This window comes from Pelecanus crispus, chromosome 9 (assembly GCF_030463565.1).
Source record: "Pelecanus crispus isolate bPelCri1 chromosome 9, bPelCri1.pri, whole genome shotgun sequence".
Taxonomy (NCBI): Eukaryota; Metazoa; Chordata; class Aves; order Pelecaniformes; family Pelecanidae; genus Pelecanus; species Pelecanus crispus.
Window position 1 is genome coordinate 34,140,835 of NC_134651.1, and position 14,863 is coordinate 34,155,697.

At 57.5% G+C, this 14,863-nt stretch overlaps 1 protein-coding gene across 1 annotated transcript in view; it reads left to right on the forward strand.

Moving 5' to 3' along the window:
• Nucleotides 1–11,757, forward strand: part of LOC142594309 (uncharacterized) — a 99,410-nt gene extending 87,653 nt beyond the window's left edge. The window contains exons 41-70 of the mRNA XM_075716913.1: nucleotides 66–173; nucleotides 487–540; nucleotides 826–879; nucleotides 1,095–1,148; nucleotides 1,452–1,559; nucleotides 1,984–2,037; nucleotides 2,338–2,448; nucleotides 2,746–2,799; nucleotides 2,920–2,973; nucleotides 3,236–3,289; nucleotides 3,714–3,767; nucleotides 4,531–4,638; nucleotides 4,842–4,895; nucleotides 5,045–5,098; nucleotides 5,392–5,445; nucleotides 5,941–5,994; nucleotides 6,195–6,248; nucleotides 6,560–6,613; nucleotides 7,311–7,364; nucleotides 8,456–8,509; nucleotides 8,589–8,642; nucleotides 8,808–8,861; nucleotides 8,983–9,000; nucleotides 9,162–9,215; nucleotides 9,398–9,460; nucleotides 9,771–9,936; nucleotides 10,259–10,365; nucleotides 10,659–10,739; nucleotides 11,007–11,195; nucleotides 11,608–11,757. Of these exons, the coding sequence (XP_075573028.1) occupies nucleotides 66–173; nucleotides 487–540; nucleotides 826–879; nucleotides 1,095–1,148; nucleotides 1,452–1,559; nucleotides 1,984–2,037; nucleotides 2,338–2,448; nucleotides 2,746–2,799; nucleotides 2,920–2,973; nucleotides 3,236–3,289; nucleotides 3,714–3,767; nucleotides 4,531–4,638; nucleotides 4,842–4,895; nucleotides 5,045–5,098; nucleotides 5,392–5,445; nucleotides 5,941–5,994; nucleotides 6,195–6,248; nucleotides 6,560–6,613; nucleotides 7,311–7,364; nucleotides 8,456–8,509; nucleotides 8,589–8,642; nucleotides 8,808–8,861; nucleotides 8,983–9,000; nucleotides 9,162–9,215; nucleotides 9,398–9,460; nucleotides 9,771–9,936; nucleotides 10,259–10,365; nucleotides 10,659–10,739; nucleotides 11,007–11,195; nucleotides 11,608–11,757 (2,235 nt within the window). The remainder of the gene's footprint in view (nucleotides 1–65; nucleotides 174–486; nucleotides 541–825; nucleotides 880–1,094; nucleotides 1,149–1,451; nucleotides 1,560–1,983; nucleotides 2,038–2,337; nucleotides 2,449–2,745; nucleotides 2,800–2,919; nucleotides 2,974–3,235; nucleotides 3,290–3,713; nucleotides 3,768–4,530; nucleotides 4,639–4,841; nucleotides 4,896–5,044; nucleotides 5,099–5,391; nucleotides 5,446–5,940; nucleotides 5,995–6,194; nucleotides 6,249–6,559; nucleotides 6,614–7,310; nucleotides 7,365–8,455; nucleotides 8,510–8,588; nucleotides 8,643–8,807; nucleotides 8,862–8,982; nucleotides 9,001–9,161; nucleotides 9,216–9,397; nucleotides 9,461–9,770; nucleotides 9,937–10,258; nucleotides 10,366–10,658; nucleotides 10,740–11,006; nucleotides 11,196–11,607) is intronic.
• The last annotated feature ends 3,106 nt before the right edge of the window (nucleotides 11,758–14,863 follow it).

Genomic DNA, 14,863 nt, shown 5'->3' on the forward strand with positions numbered 1-14,863 from the left:
GCCCTCCCTGGATCTGCACCCCATGCTGCATTTTGGAGTGCCTAAGCAGCCTTTTGGCCTTGCAGGGCATTCCCGGCACACGAGGGGTAGACGGTGTCCCTGGGAAGCCTGGCTCGGCAGGAGAAATGGGGGCTCCTGGAGCAGCTGGTGCTGCTGGCCTACCTGGGTACCCGGTGAGTGCAGATGTGACTCCTTCAACTGATGCACAACACAACCTCCTGTCTCAGCCATTTGCTCTCCGCTGGTAGGACCCAGTGCAGCAATTTTGCTAGTGAACACTTTTAAGGGAGCTCCCAAAAGCACCTGCAAGAAGAGAAGGAAAAGGGAAGCTGGTGCAAGGGGCTTGAGAAGCTGCAAGTGGTTTCTCTGCCTGTGGGGATGTGGTGTGCTGGGGCCTCCCAGCCCCTGCCACCCACACTCATGAGCTGCAAAGGCCTCCTGAAGTAGTATGATGCCTTGCTGCTGATATGGACTGTTTGTTTCCAGGGACGGGAAGGTCCAAATGGACCTGAAGGGCCTTCAGGGATGAGAGGAGAGAAGGTAAGGACAGAGAAGGTGAGTTTTGAGCTGCCCAGGCAGCCAGAGCCTTGGGGTCACTCTGCTTGCCCAAAGCAGGGTTTTCTTCCCTTGGGCTGTAGGTGCAAGCATGCCTCCCAGTTTGGCCACTGGCTTTGCCCAGTGGGATGAGGATTTACGTGTCTGGTGTGAGGTGGGAGAAGAGCCTTGCAAGCCCTCCTGTGGGGGCCAGGGCAGCAGGGTGTGCAGAGGACCTGCATGGAGGACCACCATGGCTGCTCGCCCTAATGTCTGTGTGTCCTCTGGCAGGGTGATGCAGGAGATCCTGGGGAAGATGGCGTCAGAGGGCTGGACGGCGAGCACGTATGTCAGCTGGGGAACCTTGTCCTTCTCTCGGCTGGGGCTGCTCCAGCCTGCCTCCTCCTGCATGCCTTCTCCAGGGATGGGAAGGGAGGTGGTTGTTGAATTTTAACTAACCTAGAAAGTTAAAGCTGTGTCCATGTTAGCTGAGTCAAAAGCTTTGAGCAATGTGGTGTAAATGAGCTGTGCTAGGGCTGGGCTGTGTGTTTCCTTCCCAGGGACCACCAGGACTGCCGGGAGCGGAGGGTCAGCCGGGATCCAAAGGCGAGCAGGTCAGTTCCCACTGGGTGCTGGGGGCAATGCCACCAGCGGTGCTGGGCTCGCCTGGTTCCACTGCTGCAAGTGCAGGCAGGCACCTAAATCCACGTGGGGCTTTTTGAAATCCCCCCAGAATCCTCATGCCTGGGGATTTATGTTGCTGGGTGCGGTAGGGGTGTCTAGATCCCCTCAAAGCTTTTGGTACCTGGTACAAGGAAAACCGGTGCTGCTGTATGGTGAGAAATGACAGAGGGCAGAACCAGGGTCAGCTGGAAAAGTCAGCCAAGAATAATCCTCGTTGTCTTTGTCCTGTCCAGGGAGAGGCAGGAACCTGTGGAGCTCCAGGCACCAGAGGAGGTCCTGGGGAGCCAGGGGACGATGGGCCAGAAGGGCTGCCAGGGAGGCCCGGGGAGCAAGGAAAGGAGGTATGTGTGCTGGCTGACACCACGGTGGTCACTGCTGTCTGCCAGCATCCTCTGCCAGGGGATGGGGACGGGAAAGGTGTGCCACTCGGTGCACTGGCTCTGAACAACTGTGGCTTCACCATAGACAGGCTGAGGTGCCCCCCTGGAAGGAGGGGGCTGATGCTTTGAGGTCCCCTTGCTGGGGTTGCTGCTGCTTGGCTGTGCTCCATAGTTTGTCCTCACTTGCTTTTGGGCTAGCATGGATCACGGCGGGTCACCTTTCAGTGCAGGCAAAGCTGCAGGGCCATCTCTTACCCAGCACCAAAATCCTGGCCAGAGGAGGGTAGAGAAGGCCATGCAAGTCAGAGCTCGGCTTTTAACCCCCACTGGGATGGGACTGGGGAACAGATACTGCATCTGATGCCGATATTTCCCCTCCGGGCAGGGTGACACTGGTGATGCTGGAGAGCTGGGTGAGCCAGGACTGCAGGGACAAAAGGTGAGGAGTGCCTCTAACTCTGTCCCTTCTTGCAGCACCTCAGGGAAACCTGCAGCCTGCTCAGCCTCCACTGCTCAATTTGGCATGGTAGAGGCAGAAGCGGGACAGGGGTGTCCCTGTGGCTGAGGACCAATGGAGATGCAGGGCTCAGACCTGGCATCAGCACCTCTCCTGAGCACCCTAGGGTGAACTTCTCCTGTCTGCAGCACCCAGTGAGAGGGTGAAAGATGCCATCTCCAGCTCATTTAATTGCTATTCCTTTTTCCTCTCTCTGGTGACACCTCCATCTCCATCCCTGAGCAGGGTGATGCTGGCCCCAGGGGCCTTCCTGGAATGCCTGGCCTGGGAGCTGCTACAGGGGAAATTGGAGAAAAAGGCCATAAAGGAGAGAAGGGCCAAGAAGGTTTGCTGGCAAGTACAGAGAGGAGCTGCAGGTGGCAGTTGGGTGCTGGGTGCCGAGGGGGGCTCACCCCCGGAAGGAAACCTTGGGCTCCGGGACCTGCAGAAAATACTAGGAATTGGCAAATCTCCATAATTAGGGAGTTTCATGTCTCATGGGCATGACTCCAAAATTGGGTCTTGCTGGTACAAAAGGATGGTTTGGACTTGCCGGGCAGTCCAGGTTAATGCTGCCTCCGGACAAACTCCAGCCTCCTGCCCCCTGGTCGAGCTGGGACCCTGCTGAGCATGTCTCCCTCTGTGTCCCAGGGCCAGGTTGGTGTCACTGGAGCTGCAGGACCTGCTGGAGCCAGAGGACGGTTTGTAAGTCAGATCATGTCCATCTGTTTTGGTGATCACAGACCTGGCGGGGGGACATGTGGGTGGCTGGGAGCACTGGGCAAGGTTGAATCAATGGGGTTCCTTTGCTTGTGCCCTGAACAGGGTGGAACAGGTCTCCGAGGTCCTCCTGGGCTTGATGGTCCCGAGGGAGCAAAGGTACAGAGGGGCGATTGTTCCAACCCTTCATCTCTGGATGAAATGCCCTTTTCTGGTCTTTTGCCAAGCTGTGCTTTCTGCCTCTGGCTGATGGGGGACATGGTGGGGCTGGCTGTGGCAGAGGAGCTGGGTCAAACCTGGGCAGGCTGGTGACCTGGGGGACCTGCCATGGGACACTCCCTGCCTTGTTGCCTGAGATTCAAAGTCAACAAGGCAAGGAATGGATTTTCCAGGGACAGAGCTGTTTCCCCTTCTTCCCCAGGGAGATCCAGGGCCACGAGGCATGGATGGACCTGCTGGTGCTGTAGGATTAGAGGTACTGATGCCTGGGATCTTGTAGGGCCGGGAGCTGCCAAAGGCTTCCCCAGTGCTTCACCATTTCCAATACAAACCAAAGCCAAAGGATTTATGGCCCCTTAACTGCCCAGGCAAGGGGCCTCAGGAGTGAGGAGGGGTTTTTAATACCTTGCATCTTGGCGCTGACTCCCAGGAGGTACTTACATGCACCCACCCCAAAAATCAGACCATTTCAGTCTGGCACCCAGGGATGCCTCATGGAAGACCCGTTCCTCCTATCGAATCATGTCCACTCCCACGTGCTGCCCAGGTGCTGCCTGGGCACATGTCTTGGCCAGCTGAATGTGGTACAAGGGAGAGGATGCTTAAAATAAGTGCAGAGGGCCTGAGCATGAAGCACATGGTGGTGACAAGCTTATTCTAAATCCCCAACATCACCGCAGGGACTCGCTGGAGATGACGGAGTCAAGGGAGATGGCGGCAAGCCCGGTCCAGTGGTGAGTACCGGCCCTACCCTTGCAAAACTTCCCTGGGAAAGAGGTTTGGTGGCATCTTGTGATGGAGCAGCAGAGCCTGGGGCTGCGGCTGTGTGTCACCCGGGGGGTGGCCACAAAGCACGTTCTGCCAGCCTGAGTGCCGGGCTGTGTTTCCCAGTCCTGCCCTGCAATGGCTTTGTGACTGAGTCATCATTTCCTTGGTTTCCCTAGAGCCAAAGCTCAGTAAAGGCATTTTAATACAGCTATTAAAAACTGTGCAAAAGTACCGCAGCCATTGTGCAATTAACACTTGACTGTCAGAGTCTGCCTGAGGCAGATCCAGGGCATTTGGTTTCCCCCTCCTCTGCTTTCGCAGAGGAAATCTGCAGGTGTCTGTAAGGTCAGAGAGCTCCAGGAACTGCCTTGTGCTCAGGAGCACTTGTGCTGCCCTGAGATGTGTTTTATGGTTGTGGTCCTGATGTGCACAGAGCCACAGATGTGTTATTGATGCCCTGTACTCAGCTGCAGGATAAATCCCCTTTGCATCCCAGTTTTCCCATGTGGCAGTGCCGCTCTGCCCAGGCAAGACAATCACTTAACTCAGGTGATTGTCTTTGCAGGGAGAGGTCAGGATGCAGAATAAACTCTGGGTGGATTTGCAAAGCAGACAGCGAGAGCCATCACTCAGTGCAGTTGAAGGCCCTTGAGGGGCAGCTGCTGAGACCCTGCTCCAGATGGAGTTGGGCTGGGGTGTAACCAGTGCCCCCATCTGTGTGCACCACAGGGCGCAGTGGGTGCCCGGGGGCTGGCAGGTGCCTCCGGGCTCCGGGGCTACACCGGACACGAAGGAGCCAGAGGAGTGGCAGGTGCCAAGGGAGTGCCAGGCCGGCAGGTAACTCCCCTCTCTGCCAAGGGGATGGGCAGGGGACATCCCCGCAGGGTGGCCCTCCCCTGCACAGCTCCAGCAGTCCCTGGAGGGAACAACCCCAGTCCAGACCAGGGGCAAGGCAGCTGGCTTTGTACTCACCCTCCTGCCTTCCCCTAAATAACCCAGAGCTGATGCCAGCCTCTTGTTTTGTCCCCAAATGAACTCAGGGTCCTCTTGGGCCACCAGGAGAAGCTGGAGTCACAGGGCTGAGCGGCACTGAGGTGAGTGGGCTCCTCTGCTGCCCCACTTCTCTACCTCCGGCTTTTCCCGCAGCCCAGGTCTGTGCCACTCTGACAGTCTGTCCAGGATTGGGGTGAATAACCCTGGAGCTTATTTTTGGAGTTGGGTTGATTTTTGTTTTCCTTCCTAGGGCCTGGCAGGTGCAAAAGGGGAGCCCGGCAAGCTGGGAAAACCGGGGCAAATGGTGAGGAGTGGGATGGAGCCACACTGGTTCTCCCTGGCACAGGCAGTGGGATGCTGGGATCTCCCAGCTGCGGTGAGGTCCCACACTAGCAGCATCTCCTGCTCCTGCTGAAGCACCCCTATGTCCCCGCTCTGCCCAGCCTGCTCCAGAGAGGGGCAAAAATCTCAAATGGAGGCTTCAGCTTAGAGCATCCTCTTGTGTACACTGTGGCGAGAGCAGGGAGGGAGGCTGGGAGGTGACATCCCTGGAGCAGCATCCTTACGGAGGGGTTTCCTTCTCCTTTGGGATTTTAGGGGTCTCCAGGACAAGCCGGTCCTAAAGGGCGGAAAGGTCTCAAAGGAGAAAAGGTACCTCTGAAATCCTCCTCTGCGCATGGCACCCAAGGGGGACTGGCCACTGGGCATGGGGTGGCCAAGCCTGAGTTCAGTCAACCCTGTTGTGGTCCACGGAGAGAAACCAGGGCAAATCACCCCAGACAGACCTGTTTGTCCCCACTGTAAAGGTAACCATGCACCAGTTCCTGGCAAACACAGAGCTCTTAGATGCCCCTGAGCTGCCTTGGCTGGTTTTTGCATGAGGGGCTGGCAGGTCTCCCCAGCTCAGCCCCCCCAGCCCCACAGGGCTGCCTCCATCCTGGGTCAGGTGCCCTTGAGGGGGGACAGGGGACCTCCCTTTCACTGCCCAGCTCTGCACCATGGCCTTGGTGTCCATCTCCAGGGTCCCACAGCACCTGGTGAGCTCTCTCCCCATCTCTGTGCAGGCAGCAGCTCCTTTTCCCCAGTCCCAATCTGGGATGTGGTGGGCTGCTGGTGACTCATGTCTCCCATCTCTTTTTTCCCCAGGGTGATGTGGGGAGTGAAGGGGAAGAAGGGGTCCCTGGAGAAACTGGCAGACAGGTAAATGGCACCGTCATCCCCATGGAGGATGGTGGGAGGCATGGGGCTGATGTTTGGAGCCCACAGAGCTCTTGCAGAGTGGCCCTGGTTTGCTGGGGGCTCAGCATCCCTGGGTGGGCAGTGAGGGGGATGCAGGGTGGCCAGCTTAGTGCCTTTAACAGGCTTGAATTGCTCGTGAGTCTTTAATCTGTTGTTCCCAGGGCAAGCGAGGCAAGGTGGGCCACCGGCCCCCAAGAGGCCCCCAGGGACCCAAGGTAGGTCAGCTTTGCCCTGCTGGGGCAAGGGCTGCTTTAGCACCCTGGGAGCTCAGGTGTGCTCCCGAGCTGGGGGGCTGCTCCCACCTGCCTGAGCCCCTGGCTTAGAAAAGGATAAGCCAATATAGAGGCATCGCGTAGCTGGAGAGCTCTGTACCCCCAGTCTCTTCCAGCCCAAGGAGGGGGTCTCCTGCACCCCCAGCCCCTGTGGACTGCTCTCCCTGCAAGAGACACGGGGGCATTGCTCCTGCCTTGCTCTCGTGCTGCAGCACTGGGCCCACCAGCCAGGGTCTCTCACTTTTGCGTTTCAGGGCTACCCAGGTGACGAGGGGCCAGAAGGACCCCAGGGCCCCCAAGGACCCTATGTGAGTATTAGCTTGGAGGTTTTGGGGTGCTGGTGCTCCCCCTTTGGGCCCTGTGGATACCACTGTGCAGCCCAGCTCTGCAAACAACCAAAGCAGATATGTATTTAAAATGAGTGAAGCTTCTAGGTGTTTCATCCGTCTGTCATTCATCCATCTTGTCTTCTCCCAAATTAGCATCCCAGCAGTGCATGTGCAGTCAGACAAATCACATAATTTCCAATATGTTGTTCTAGAGGCCAAATGCTTCCCTTCCAGTTAAGTGTCTGACGCCTGGCAGTGCTGAGCACTTGCAGAGGACTGTCCCCAAGTTCCCAGAGAACTGCCATGGCTGGAGGGACCCACTGCGCTGCAGCAGCCAGCATTGGCCAAAAAAAAATCTACTCAAATATTTTTTTTAATTACTGGAAATTGTTTTTTTTCTATTTAAAATAAAAATCCCGGCTTTGGAAACTTCACAAAACAAAGCTGGGATGTTCTGCAATTAGCCAAGGGACCTGAACTGCATTTTTAACAGGGTTTGCTGAGGGATCCTCCTGAAAGCAAAAATAAAATATTTGATGAGAAATTACTCAAAGTTTCTAAAACTGCCTGAAATCCTTGTGGCAACCTTGGTTGTGGCGAGGTCCCTCCTTGCCAGGGAGCCAACGGCAGCAGCTCAGCCTCAGGGTGATGCGGTGCCGCATTGTTTCTCTCTTAGGGCATCCCAGGGCTGAAGGGCATGAAAGGAGACCCTGGACCAAAAGGACACAAGGTAGGTGACATGCACCAGGCACTTGAGCCCCGGGCACAGCGGGGATTCTGGGCACAGGCTAGCATTTAATTTGCTGGATGAAATCACTTATTCCCCTCTTCTTGAACCCTGATTGCTGCAACATCCTTCGTTGGGGGTTGACCACTGGGTCCCCAGGTGCCAGGAGATGGGACCTTTAGACTTTCTCCAAAACCAGGTCCTTTTCCAGCTTCCCCCCCCCTCCTGGAGTTGCAAGCACCAGCATGTACAGTCTTTTAATCCCCTGATGCAGCATGGTCACATACCTCCTCTGTGCCATTACTCATGAGCTGATGGATCCAACCTTGGCCTGAGAAGCCAAGCGCATCCTCACGGTCCAATCCGTCAGCCACAAGGCTGTAAATAAGAGTCACAAGCAGTCCCTGGCAGCGGGTAGTTGCTCACATTCTTCAGGAAAATGAAACCCCAGTAATAAATAAAGCTTTAAATTTATTGCAAGCTAAACAAGCAATGGCAGAAGCTAAAGTCCAGGGCATGCAGCAAGGCCAGAGCCTGGGAGAGTAGGTGAAGTGGAGGCTGTGGGCAGCTGCTGTGCTGGAGTTTCTTCCCCTGATCCACTAGATTTCAGCACACAAGAAATTTTCTTTATTTTCTCAAAGTGTTTTCTGGGAACTTCTGAGATTTTCTTGAATGTTAGTTTAGTCTGGGATAAAGTACTTTCAGTTTTGCCTTTGCAGCTGAGCAGGAGAGGCAGATGCTCTATCACGCCTCCTCCTTCCCCAGCAATATGGGTACAGTAATTCTACCAAATGAAAAGGGATTTTTTCAGAAATTTTGCAGCCAGATGTAACTGGGAATTTCCCATTTCCAGCCGCTTGCTGGAGGCCAGGAGATGTTTGGCCTGGGGAAATGTCCCCAGGCAGGTATCTCCTGCCAAGGCCAGGCAGCAAGAAAACCTCTGTTGCCTACCTGATCAAATACCACTGACAGAGTAATTAGAGCAGGGTTCCCAATGCCCACCCTCTGGGGCAGAGCTCCCCACCTAGGCAGGTGTCCTGGGGGAGTTTCTACCCTCCTTTTTGCCACCAAAGCTCTCCCTGACTCTCTCCTAGGGTGAGAAGGGCAGCGTGGGTGACCTGGGCCAGCAAGGGGACGATGGCTTCAAGGTGTGTGAAGGGTTTTGCTCTTGTCCTCCCTCCCCTTGGTCCCTTGTCACCCTGTATGACACCCTGCCACATCTCCTAGGGCAAGCTGGGACCCCATGGTGCCCCTGGGAGGCCAGGACCCAAGGGACAGCAGGTAAGGGCAGGGTGGAGGAAAATGGGAGGAATCAAGATGAGTATTTGGAATGAATTCCTCATCTTTCCATGCAAAATCCACCTGGGGAAGGGGCTGGGTTGTAGAAGGGCATAGGGCTGGGGGATGCCCCGTGCAGTGCCCTGACCTCCTCCGGTGTCTTTGCAGGGTGACACTGGTCCCCCTGGCCCACGGGGACACCCTGGCTTCCCTGGGATGCCGGTGAGTCCCTCACCCTCCTGGCAGGTTTGGGGTTTGCTCCTGGTCCCACAGGAGTTACGCTGGGATAGGGCTTCAATCCTGCCTGCCTCCCTCTTAGCCAGGTCTTGTCCTTCTCTTCCAGGGCTTGTCTGGACCCAAAGTAAGTAGGGGGGAGTGCCTGGAGCCAGGCTCAACCCTGCTGCAGGGCACCCTCCCCTCTTGCCCTCTCCCCGGGGTGCAGGGCAGCCCCATGGGGGACCCCAGAGTGCTGCTCAGCACAGCAGCATCTTGCCACCTTGCTTTTCTTCTCTCCTTTGGCAGGGGCTGAAAGGCTTCCCAGGGCTGCCGGGACCCAGGGGCACACCGGGCCTGCCAGTAAGTGGAGCCACTAACGTCCTCGTGCCAAAAATTTGGTCCCTTGCTCCCCCAAATTTGGCAGTGAGGTCCTGCCATGCCATGAGGATGGCTGACTTGCTGGTGCCATTGGAGGAGCTGCGAGCATGGTGGTGGGCTCGTGGGCAGCAGCCAGTGTCGCCAGCATTGCCATTGTCATGCAGGGTCTCGCCGGCCCCCCTGGTCCCAGCGGACCCACGATGATGCTGTCCAGGGAGGAGCTGTGGGTGAGTGCACTGGAGAGGCGATGCTGCGTTGGGGTGAAGGGTTTCCATCCCCGCTTCAGTGGGTGCCACCCTGGGGGGAAGGGGCTGACAGCGATGCCATCCCATGTCCTACTGCTTCTGAGGTCCTCTGCACACAAGGATCAAGGTCCTTGCACAAAGAGCAAGCCGATACGGTTAATCCCTCTCCCACCACGCTTGTCCTTGTCCCCTCCATGTCCCATCCCCTCCCTGAGCGCTTCGTGATGCTCCTGGCTAAAATAAGAGGAGGGGCTAATTCCAGCTTGGTTATATCCCCCACTTTTTCTTTCAGCACCTAATTTATCCCTCCAACCACCTGAATTACACCGTGGTCTGGGCTTTGTTGGACACCCTGAGGCAGGAGCTGCAAGCCCTCGTCGAGCATCCCAACGGCACCAAAACCAACCCGGCAGCCACCTGCAAGGAGCTGCTGCTGGCTCACCCCACCCTGCCTGACGGTACTGCGGTGCACAGGGGGTCACCTCACATTGGACCTGGATCCGGACAGCCGTCCCCAGGCCATCCCGGGGAGGGCTGGCAGGATCCAGGTCCAACGTGGGGGCACAGGCAGATCTGTGCAATTAAGAAGGGATGAGGATTTGGGGGATGAGCTCAGCTGGGTTTCATGGACATCCCCAGAGCAACAGGATGGCAGCCAGGCTGCATCCCAGGAGGATGGAGGTTGCAGCCAGGAATGTGTCATGAGCTGAGCTGGCATTGTATGGCATCCTCCCTGTGCCAAAAACTGGGTGCCAGGAGCTCCTCTCTGCCTCCCTCCAGGGCAATACTACATCGACCCCAACCAGGGCAGCCCCCAGGATGCACTGGTGGCCTTCTGCAACTTCACAGCAGGGGGAGAGACCTGCATAGCCCCCATCCACAACCAGGTATGGGGTGGCTTTCATGGGGCACCTCCAACCCCATGTTACTGCTCAGGGTGGGCAAGGACAGAGAGTTGGTATGGCTGGAGAGGGACAGCATGGCCAGTCCCTTACCGTGGTGTCCAGTGCCATCACAGGGAGCTGTTGGAGCAGTTTGGGGTGAGGATCCTGGTCACAGCGTGTGACCAGGCTGCAAGGACAAGTCACATGCATGGGCTGGTGTAGCTGGATCCTTGTCCTGGTGATGCCACCATCCCCCACTGGGACAGCGTGACATGGTGTCCCCCCCCTCCCTGCAGGTCCCCATCAAGGCTTGGCTGAGCACCTATGCCTCTGAGGACACTTTCGAGTGGTTCAGCACCCTGCCTGGGGGCTTCCTGGTGAGTGCCTGGGCGGGACAGCTGAGGGGTCACAAAGCCCATCTCATGGGTCGGGGGTCTCCTAGTGCCTGTCCTGCTGCAGTGGGGCAATGCCTGGGCACAGGGTCCCGCTGGCTGCACGTGGTGGGACACAACACCTCCCTCTGCAAGAAAATCCAAACTAGTGCTTTAGCAGAGAGCTGAATCCTGCCCAGGTTTTGACTGGGAGGAGCACAGACCCCTCCAAGCAGTCCCTGCTACCCAGTTTTCTCTCTTGTTGCCCTGCAGCTGGAGTACGCAGGGGCCAGCCCGGTGCAGCTCCGCTTCCTCCGCCTGCACAGCCGCCTGGCCTCCCAGAAGGTCTCCTACTCCTGCAGACCAGCCCCCGAGCTGGGCCAGCCCCAGCCGGAGAAGGAAATCCACTTCCTGGCTGACTCCCGGGAGCAGAGCTATGCAGCCAGCCTGCAAGGCTGTGTGGTAAGCTTGGCCGTGGCTGGACCCTTTTCTCTGCCTGGAAGACCCCCTTGACATTTGTAGAGCCCCTCAGCACATGTTTGCAGCCCCAGGGTTTGGGATAGACCTGGGGGATGAAGCTTTGCACAGTGGGATGGGGAGGGGGAGCATCCTCTCCCCAGGCCCAAGTAGCTGCCCTGGTCTTGGGGAGTGGGCTGGGATACAGCAGGGGATAGGGTGGGCTCTGGGGGACACGGGGGAGGCCACCTCCCTGGGGAAGCCATGCAGGGCTGGAGACCTGGCTCCCACAGGGCTGTTGGGTGAATCAAGGAGCATCCAGAGCAGTGAAGGGGACAGCGGGTGCTTTGAGAGGATCCTTCAGGCCAACAGGCCAAGGGTTTTGGTGCCACTCAGCTGCTCCCGGTGCTCGTTTCAGCCGGACAACGAGTCCTCCATCACTGACACCATCTTCCAGTTCACCACAGAGGAGCTCTCCCTGCTGCCCCTGCGTGACCTGGCCGTCTTTCACAACGGCGACACTTCGCACCAGTTTGGTTTCACAGTCGGACCAGTTTGCTTCAGCTGAAACTAGTGACGCCCAAACCAAGCTGGCCAGTTCCCTCTCCACCCAAGAACTGTCCTGCTGGGCACGCATGCAGAGGCAGGGGGTGGCACGGGGCTCCCACCCACTCCCCGGAGCTGCTGGTTCTCTTTTTGAGATACATGTTTGTAGCTGCATTATGCCACAGACTACACTTCCTTCTGGAGTAGAAGAATATTGTTTACAAAGTCATTTCTCTATAAATTATATGTATTATATATATACACAAAGAAGGTGCTAATATAATGACTGATTGGGGGAGGCTTGTATAATTATAACCACCGGGAATTGTCTGCTAAAGAAAAAAAGAACCAAAAGGCAAAAATACTGCCAGCTTGGGAGAAGGGGAAGGCACAGGGCTTTGCTTTGCTTTGGTTAAGTGCACGAATGCTTGGAGCCTTGTGCCCCTGGGACCGGGCTGAGAAGCAGCACTGGAGGGCCCTGGCAGCATCAGCGGGCAGGTTGGTGCCATGCTGCCTGCTCTCCGCAGGCCAAAGCGACTGCAGGCTACTGCCCTCAGCGGCTGCGAGCCCCCGTGCCTCCAGCCCAGCCAGGCATCAGGGGCTGAAAAGGGGTGAAGAAAGCAAAACCTCCCAAGTCCTGGCTCTGTTTTGGATCTCCAATTCATGTGGGGGCCAGAGGGGCTTTAGCAGTGGAGAGCTCGGTGCTGTAGCAAGACCGTGCTACAAGGTATCATCGCCCTGGTTGGGCAGGGGCAGGAATTTAAGCCGTTAGGCTCCTGTGCTGAAGCACTGCTACTTATTGCTTTATTTTTGTTGTTCCCAAACACTTCCCTTGTCTCTAACAGTCCCGCTATCGCTAGGCTGCTTGGCGGCAGGCGGGTACGGGTGAGTCCTGAGGGCAGAGGGCTTTACACATGCCACCTGACCCATAGCTCTGTTACCAGCACCCCCATTTCTCTGGTGCACAACCCCAAAACCCCCAAATCTCAGCAGGCTTTGCACTGCACCACTGGCTTTCTCAGCACATTTCGCTGCTCGGGCTCTCACGTGGAATTTGCCCACCTTGCCCTGCAGCACGTGTGCCCAGGCCACTCACGTCGTGTCCAGGTGCCAGCGCTGAGGTTGGGCATCGATAGCACTGCCAGCAGAGCAGTGCGGCAGCGGGACCAGACCCTGCACCCGGGGCCAAGGGGAGCAGCTGGCACAGTCTTTCCAGGGGGGCACCATCCCTAGGGAGTGGTTTAAGTAATGCCACATTGCAGTGTGTGCACGCTGCAGTGCTCAGTGCCTGGCATAGCATCTTTTCATGGGATGCAGTAGCTGTCCCTGCCATGCTCTGTGTCACCAGCCGTGCTGGCCAAGGGAGACACAGGGCAGCACCCAGCCAACACCCCCTTCCAGGCAGGGGCTGAGTGCCTTGAAAAGGGTTTTTCTGCTCTGGTATTTAATTTCCGTTTGCTGTGATACTCTGGTTGTCATGCGGGGCACCCCTCTGTAAAACCACCCCCAGCTCTGCCCAGCGAGGGTGTGATGCCAGTCCTGGCCCTGCCCGTGGGCCTTTCCTCCCCCCGGAGCTGCCCCCACCCCTGTGAGAACCCCTCAGTGATGTTCCCTCACCTGCAGCCAGCCGTGGGGACACGCGGGCGCATCGTCACGGGTGCAGCCGAAACCCCAATCACTGCCCTGCAGAGGCTCCCCTTCCCCCCAGGGAGGTGAAAGGGGAAAAGGAGCCATTTGAGGCCGGGCTGGCCAGGGTGCAGGCGGTTCCTGCTCGCTGCACAGCTGCCTGCAGTGCGGGCAGAAGGGTGAGGCAGCGCTGAGGGTCTGGCACATCCTGCGGGTGCTGGGTGCTTGTGAGAGAGACCCTGTGTAGCAGATTGCAAAGGGAAAATTAAATTCCAACTCAAGGCACCTATTAGATCCTGGGGAGAGAAGCATAGTGGACTGTTATGTCACAGCAAACACCAGATTTTTTCAGGGCAGATTTTTTTGTTGTTGGCTTTTTTGTAGAAATCGCTCATTTTAGTAGCATTTTCTGCTGTGTTTTTGCAGAGGAGGAAAGCGGCACGCACAGTCCACACCTCACCTCACCCACTGGCCGTGCTGGCCACAACTCAGAGGAGCTTCTGCTGCCAAAAAAATTGTGTGTCCATTTTTGATGGAAACTTTTGAGGAAAGATTTTAAAGAGAAGTAGCATGGTGGTGGGATTATCTACTATTTTTCTTAATTCAAGCAGCAAACGCACCCTGAATAACTCCAATTCCACCTCTCTGACCATGAGGAAAAATACACTCACTACCAAAAGCATTTTTTCGCCTGCACCCCCGTATTTCCTTCCCAAGCAGGGAGTTACACATAAATCTGCTGGCAGGCATTGGGTGCCTCTGTGGGCATCAGCACCCGTTTCCACTCGGGGAAACAGAGGCAGGGGCAGCTCCAGCACTCCCTCCTCCTGCTCCCTGGTGTAACGGAGATGCGCAGAGTGTGCCAGCAAGGAGCGAGCTCCTGCATACTCTTGATAAAGCCGCAGCTGGGAAGTAAAGTTCCCCTTCGGTCTGTCCTGCCTCTCTCCGGGAAAGGCTGGGGAAAAAAATACCTTCCGCATTTTGTAGCTGCAGGGCAGCTGGGGCTGCAAACACTCGGTGATACCCCGCTGTCCTGCTGCCGTGGGGAAAACCAGCAGAAACACTCATGAACACTTTGAGGGGCCTTGTGATGGGGCACGAACTGGCAGGGAGCGTTAGCGACAGAGCGAGGAGGGAAGGGAAAGCGAAGCCCCGGGGGGGATCAGGCCCCCTCTTGCCCCGGGGACGCTGAGCCCCCTCCCCGCTGCGGCGCCGGGGCTGAGACGGGGCGGGCGCGGGAAGGGAGGTGCGGGGGGGAGGCGGCACACGGACCGTCCCGCCCCACGCCGGGCTCCCGCCCGCCGCGCCCACGCGTGCTCCCGGCCCGGCCCCGCCGCACTACAACTCCCGGGGAGCCCCGCGCCGCGCGTCAGGCGCCCGCGACGGGACCGGACCGGACCGGACGGGACGGGACGGGCCGAGCGGAGCTGCACCGCACCGCACCGCACCGCACCGCTCCGGGACGGGCTGAGCTGCACCGGGACGGGCCCCGCACCGCCGCC